Source organism: Orycteropus afer, unplaced genomic scaffold, assembly GCF_000298275.1.
Source record: "Orycteropus afer afer isolate SDZICR_OR568_19922 unplaced genomic scaffold, OryAfe1.0 scaffold00168, whole genome shotgun sequence".
Lineage (NCBI taxonomy): Eukaryota > Metazoa > Chordata > Mammalia > Tubulidentata > Orycteropodidae > Orycteropus > Orycteropus afer.
In genome coordinates, this window is record NW_006921755.1 from 451576 (window position 1) to 459085 (window position 7510).

Here is a 7510-nt window from a genome sequence, read left to right on the forward strand (position 1 = left end):
GTGCTCCAGGCTTAAATTTCAGTATTGGAAATGAAAAATAAAATCTATGTGAACTCTTCTTTGCTGGGTACTGATGTGCAACGACTTGTGTTATTAGATGTCAGAATGAAATAGAATGGGTTTTCTTAAAGAGGTAGAGAAGTATAATTCTTGTACCTAAGGTATCTTTTGGAATAGGTAGATTATTCAGTTTTGTTTCAAAACCCATACTCATTATAACTCATGTTAAATCATGGCCACACCCTCATATCTCAGAAATATCATGGACATCTTGCCTAGTGTATAGTATATAGATGAAATATAGAATTGTCTGTCAGGCGAGCATACAATTATTTTTAAATCACGTAATTGTCACAATTATTATGAAACGCCTTAAATTTTCTTTAGAAATATTGAAAGTTGATCATTTTACATGGTATTCCTTTTTTTCCATGTATTAGTTAAGCATCAGTTTCTGTCTGGAGAGTGCATTCCCAAATTAGTCTCCTTTTAATTTCTCTTAGTTTATTCAAGTTAATAAAATTGAATGAGTGATGCTGGCATTCAATCAATGTTTTGTTTCTTTTTCTTTGTTGTTTATGATTAAGTATCTCAATCCAATTTAATTTGCAAGCTAAGAATTCTTTAAATATTAAACAAGTAAATAAGAAGTTTGGGATAACTGGGGTTCACACATAATTGGGTTTCATTAGCTGCTTTCTTGTTTTAACACATTATGATTCTTAAAAATGGTGCCTTAAAATCATTTGGAAAAAAGGGACCAGTTTTCCTGGTCTGATAGATCCTGATGGAACCGCTGAGACTATGGCCCCTAGCTGCCCATCAGGTCTGGAATTGAACCCACTCCTGTGGCTTCCAGCCAAACAAAAGATAGGCATATGAGGTCAACATTTACACTAGGTAGACACTCTTTGGAGAGAAAAATCATGGGAGAATAGAAGGGCTGTGTATGCACAGGGACATAGTTCAGGGGGCAGGAGTGCATGGAGGGAAGGACACAGGGAAGAGGTAATTATGGGGAGGAAGCGGGAGGGGAGCTGTTGCCTTGTGGGAAATTGTAGTCAACGTCATGAGACAGTATATGTGAACTGCTGTATGGAAAGTGAATTTGCTCTGTAAACTTTCACCCAAATCTCACACACACACACACACACACACACAAAGGATGCCTTAACAGGCAAGTATATACTGAGGTTTGGGATAACTGGGGCTCACACAGAGATAGGTGACTTGTGTTCATAATTTCTACTTAAGCTTGTATTCAAATGTGTGCCATGGCTTTCTTTGACCAAAGCAATACATCCTTGTAACCCTTTTCTTCTTTGCCAGACCCTTTGCTTTTACCCTGTCAGAAGTCAACATGTCACTGAAAAATGAGCCAAGAGTAAACACCTCTGCACTACAGAAAATCGCTGCCGACATGAGCAATCTAATAGAAAATCTGGACACACGGGAGCTCCACTTTGAGGGAGAGGAGGTGGATTTCGATGTGTCCCCGGGCGATCCCAAGACACGGGAAGGTAAATAAAAGTGATCTGAGGAGGGGCAGGATGGGGGAGACAGTTCATCAGAGTTAAACTGGTTGGCAGAGCCCACATTTGAAATAACTGGAAGTGATTGATCTTCCTCTTGATATCATTACACTGGGCTGAGATGGTTTCATTACTTGTTTTCTTGTTTTAACGCATTATGACTCTTAAGAAGGATGCCTGTAACAGACAAGTATATGCTGGTATGATTTATTCTTGCAAAAACATTATTTACTTTTTTTTTTTTTTTTTAGTGTCTATTCCTTTCTCTGCTATTTATAACACTCAAGGATTCAAGGAGCCTAACATACGGATGTTTCTCTCTGGCTGTCCAATAAAAGTGCAAGTTCTGGAAGTGGAACGGTTTGCATCTGCAACAAGGGTCAGAGCATTCATGTACTCCCCTTTTATTTGTCCATACATGTGATTGAGTACATTGACTTCTGTTTTCTTCCTCTTAGCTATGCCAGGTTTTTCGTTTTTCATTCTTTTTTTTTTTGTCATTCTCTTCCAAGTCCATGTTACCTCTCAAGTTTTGCTTCCTTACCCATTTAATCTTTATTCTCATACTTCTCTTTCCCCATTTTAGAAAATTGGCTTAAAAAAATGCCATTGAAGATAATTACAAAGTACCTCCATTATTTTTCCTCTCTCCTCAGTTTTCTGTTTAATTGGGATACTTAGAGGATAGGCATTCCACTTAGAATGTCATGTGCAGGTCAAGAAAATGTTTACCTGTCCTAATGCTTATTTGGGAACTCTGGTGTTATAGTGGTTAAGGCATTTGAATGCTAACCAAAAGGTCGATGGTTCAAGCCCACCAGCTACTCCATGGAAGAAAGAATAGGCAGTCTTCTATAAAGATTTATAGGCTTGGAAATCCAGAGAGGGTTGCTATGAGTCAGAATCAACTCAATGGCAGTGAGTTTGGATTTGGTTTTTAATGCTTGTTTAGCAAGAACATAATGATACTAGCTGGCTCTTGAAAGAAAGTGAGGATTGTGCAATGAACAGTTCCATTACCCAGAAGTACTGCTGAGGGAATTGTGCTTGCACATTCTGCCTCTCTAATTTATTCCTAGCACCCTGTCCTCCAGGCCCTATTCATGTGTTATCTTGTTGGGCACTACAAAGGTTTTGGAATTAAATGTTTCCATTTTATGTTTCATTGCTGTGTCCTGTACAGTGGAATGGACTCAGAGAAGCTGTGAGAGTAGTTGCCTCTGCTATTATTGCCTCTATTCTGCAGTTATCAAATCTGTTGGATGTGTAAAGTTGCTGTAGGTGAAGCTTTAGACACAGTGGAATAAGGTCCTGTTGACTCCTGCTTTAGGGAAAGCATAAAGTAACTTTTTTGACAGGGCCAGGCTTTGCTTCCCCTTCCTCATCTTTTGGATGTGGAAGGGTTGCCTTGGCTTCCTGATGGTTCTGCCTAGTGTTCTGTCCCTACCTACCTGTGCATATACTGATCCCCAGTTTATGCCCACCTTGGTATGCAGTTCGTGCTTTAGGCTCTTCTTGTTCTAAGTTGAGCCCTTGTTTTCCTGATACACCACTGAGTTCAACCCATCCAGATATGTCTCTCAGATGAACTTTGCCTTCTTGCTTTGCCTACGTGCTCTTCGACTAAGAAGCAGGAACATGTGGTAGTTAAATGAATAGACTCTAGAGGCAGGCTCCATGGTTTAATTCTTGGTTTTGCTTTGTGATCTTAGATAAGTTACTTAACCTTTCTGTTCCTCAATTTCCTCATTTGAATAATAGATATATTAATGCCTACCTCATGAGTTTGTTATGATAATATAATAATAATATGTTTTTGAACATTTTGTTGTTTTAGGCGAAAGTTTACACATCAAATTAGTTTCCCTTTCAACAATCCATAGAGTGTTCCATGGCATGGTTGCTGTTGCCACAATGTGTCATTACTTTCCCCATTTCCATCCTACCTTCCCTGTTTCCATCCATTTGGTTTTCTTGCCCCTTTTTGTCTTCTTATCTTTGCTTTAAGGCAAATGTTCCCCATTTGGTTGCATATAGTTGATTGTTCTAAGGAGTGTATTTCTCCTGGGTGATGGTGTTTATTTTGTAGGCCAATCTGTTATTTGGCTGAAGGTAACCTCTGGGAGTGGCTTCAGTTCCAGGTTAAAAAAATGTTTTAGGGCAAAAGTCTCGGGGGTTCCTCCAGTCTCTATCAGTCCAGTAAGTCTGGTCTTTTTTATGAATTTGAGTTTCATTCTATATTTTTATTCCATTCTAACTGGGAACTTCTATTATGTTCCTGATCAGAGAGATGGGTAGTGGTTGCCAGGGACCATCTGCTTCTTCTGGTCTCAGGCTACAGCAGGCTGAGGTTCGTGTGAGCTATTAGTCTTATGGACTAATTGTTTCCTTGAGTCTTTGGTTTCCTTCACTCACCTTTGCTCTACATAGGAAGAGACAAATAGTTGTATCTTAGATGGCTGCTCACAAGCTTTCAAGATCCCAGATGCTACTCACCAAACTAGGATGTAGAATTGCAATTGACCTTAGGTATCCTTCAAGACTTATAGTCTGTAGCCTTCAAACCCAATTGTTATTCAGTACCACAAGGTGTTTGGCTATGTCTAAGAAGTTTCCATACTGTGCCCCTTATGTATTCTATTATATATAAGAATATATATGCAACACAAACAAATATGTATATACCAATATGCACAACTATACCTATATATGCATTTGCATGTACTCCATATGTCCTTCTGTACCTACATAACACACATATCTACCTATGTAACCACTAACAAATTTTGGTTCTGTTGTTGGAGAATTGTATGTTATGGCATTTACTGTGTTGTTGTTAGATGTCATCAAGTCAGCTCTGACTCATAGGGACCCTGTGTACAATAGAATTAAACATTGCCCAGTTGCAAGCCATTCTCATAATCCTTGCTATAATTGAGGCCATCGTTGCAGCCACTATGTCAATCCATCTTGTTGTGGGTCTTCCCCTTTTTCATTGACCCTCTACTCTAGCAAGCATGATATCCTTCTCCAGGGAATGGTCCCATCTGACAACATGACCAAAGTAGGTGACACGAAGTCTGGCTATTCTTGTTTCCAAGGAGCATTCTGGCTGCACTTCTTCTAGGACAGATTAGTTTGTTCATCTGGTAGATATTTTCAGTATTCTTCACCAACACTATAATTCAAAGGCATCAACTCTTCTTTGGTCTTCCTTGTTCATTGTCCATCTTTCATATGCATATGAAGTGATTGAAAATACCATGGCCTGGGTAAGGCACACCTTAGTCTTCAAAGTGACATCTTTGTTCTTAGTACTTTAAAGAGCTCTTTTCCAACAGATTTGCCCAGTGTGATACAACATCTGATTTCTTTTGTTGCCTCCATGGGTGTTGACTGTGGATCCAATTAAAATGAAATCCCTGACAACTTCAGTCTTTTCTCCATTTGTCATGATGTTGCTCATTGATCCTCTAGTCAGGATTTTTGTTTTCTTTATGGTAAGGTATAATCCATACTGCAGGCTATAGTCTTTTATCTGCATCAGTAAGTGCTTCAAGTCATCTTCACTTTCAGCAAGCAAGGTTATGTCATCTGCATATCGTAGGTTGTTACTGACTCTTCCTCCAATCCTGATGCTGTTCTTTTTTTTTTTTTCACATAGTCCAGCCTCTTGGATTATTTGCTCAGCATACAGATTGAATAAGTATGGTGAAAGGATACAACCCTGGCACATACCTTTCCTGATTTTAAACCATGCAGTATCCCTTTTTTTCTATTCAAACAACAACCTCTTGGTCTATAAACAGGTTCCTCATGGACACAATTAAGTGTCCTAGAATTCCAGAATTTACTGTAGTTGGCCTTTATTCTTGCCACACTCTCAATGTCTTCATTTACCTTGGTTGTGTTGTGCCATATTGTGTATTGCCTTTCCCTTCACCAGAATCAACACGTCTACTGTCTAGTAAGTGATTTTCCCTCCCTCTTTGGGCCATCTCTGGTAACCATCAAAGAATGTTGCTTTCTGTACAAACCCATTCTTGACTTGCTATAAAAGTAGTATCATATAATGTTTTTTCTTTTCTGCTAAACTTATTTCACTCAGCATAATGTCCTCCAGATTCATCTATGTTATTTTGTATTACTATTATTATGAGATATCTCCTAAAGTTTTTCATGAAGATAAAGCCCACCTAACCAGGAACTTCTTCTCTTTGCTCATACTCTTCTGTTACTCAAATGAGTTTTAGTTCTGCTTTAAATCTCGGTCTGTATGAGAAAGCTAAGTATTCCTTATCCTACTTAATGTTTACTAAGAAATATGAACTATATTCATGCAGTTTGAATGTGATTCCAGGTAAATAAGAGTGATACTTAATGTCTGAGTATATGCTATGTGCCAGCTCATCACTAGGCACTTCTCTTTACTCTCATGATAACCTTATGAGACAGATGTTATTCACTTCCTCAACTCCTCAGTGCTGAAGATCTTTCGGTTACTCCTCCTTATCCCTTCTCCACCCTACTCTTTGCCCCTTGAAGCTCCTTTGCTTTTGTCCTACGGTAGGAGATTAGGTTTACCCTGGGCTGGCCATGTCCCTGCACCAAGATAATTCTCTCTGCATGGGTCTCTCCTGGTTTAGCAACTGGTCTTGCCTCTTGTCTCTTTAGGACTAGGCATGGCGACATCTGTGCAATCATGAGTCCTTGTTACTGCCCTCTCCTTTGTGGTCCCCTGGCCCTTGCCACAGCTTTTATAGGAAGTCCCTTTGTTAAAACTTCTCAAATTGTTCTATTCTAATTCCCAGATATTCCAATGGTGAGAACTTATCTGAGAGAAGTTATGTCACTGGGCTGAAGTTTCACAGTTGGTAGACTTTTAAACCTTCAAAAAGGACATGATGTGCTGTTTGCTGTATGCTGTTCTGCTTCACAATTCTAAATACTTTAATGCATAAAATTTTGGATTCATGCTTGAAGGAGAAAACTTGGCTTTTACAATATAATTTTTCATTTCTCTTGGATTGGGAATTACAAATCAAGGAAATGTGGCAACTTGCCTGATTTGTATAATTTTTTTATTTACTTGGCTCATCTTAAACTGAGCTCTTTTCACTCAAATGCAAAAGGTCCTGGCCACTCTTGAGTTTTCCTGCATCCTTCTCTGTGTGATGCAGGAGGATGACTGTAATGTTGGTCAATCTGAAAGACAGTATGTAATATTGAACCCCAACTTCTGATTGAAGCAACTGTGACGGATCCTAACTAGAAAGCAAGCAAGTACTAGATTTAAATATTTACCTGTGATGTGGATAGATGCTAGTTTTTTCTTTTTTAATTTTTATTGTGACTTGGGTGAAGGTTTACAGAGAAAATTGATTTTCCATACAGCAGATCACATACACTTTGTCTCATGACATTGACTGCAATTTCCCACAGTGCAACAGTTCTCTTCCCACTTCCTCGCCATAGTTACCTCTTCCCTGTGTCCTTCCCTCCCATGCGCTCCTGTCCCCTGAACTGTCCCTGTGCATAAACATGGATACTAGTTTTAAAAGCACAAGTTGTACTGATTCTTGTGCTGTTTTATATATACTACCTGTACACATAGTGATCTTGCTTTAGAAGCTTACAAAGTATGCAGCCATCAGTACTGAATGGCAGCAAGTCAGCTGTGGTTACAGGTTGATTCATGGTCACCCAGAGGTTGCTGACACCAGGGGTTAGATAAACTAGACAAGTCAGAGACATTTGCCCTGCCCATCCCTTATTACCTGTGGTGTCTCAGTCTCCCAGCAGGGACTAGTGTTCTCGAGGTGAGCCAGAGTAACAACCCCCTCCCACACACACGCACACTCTGGGCACTTCCTTAAAGATCTCCTGTGCTTTAAAAATTCCTCTCCTTCTCCTTGATAGAGAGGGAGAACAATGTGGAACAAAACTCAAAATCATTTGGAGGAAAAAAAAGGGGGGGG

General features: G+C 39.3%; 1 protein-coding gene across 1 annotated transcript in view; it reads left to right on the plus strand.

The window, feature by feature from the left end:
- The first annotated feature begins 1360 nt into the window (after window positions 1-1360).
- The window catches only part of PLD1 (phospholipase D1), a 233712-nt gene continuing 227562 nt past the window's right edge, over window positions 1361-7510 (plus strand). Inside the window, exons 1-2 of the mRNA XM_007946610.1 lie at window positions 1361-1520; window positions 1784-1911. Coding sequence (XP_007944801.1) covers window positions 1361-1520; window positions 1784-1911 — 288 coding nt within the window. The remainder of the gene's footprint in view (window positions 1521-1783; window positions 1912-7510) is intronic.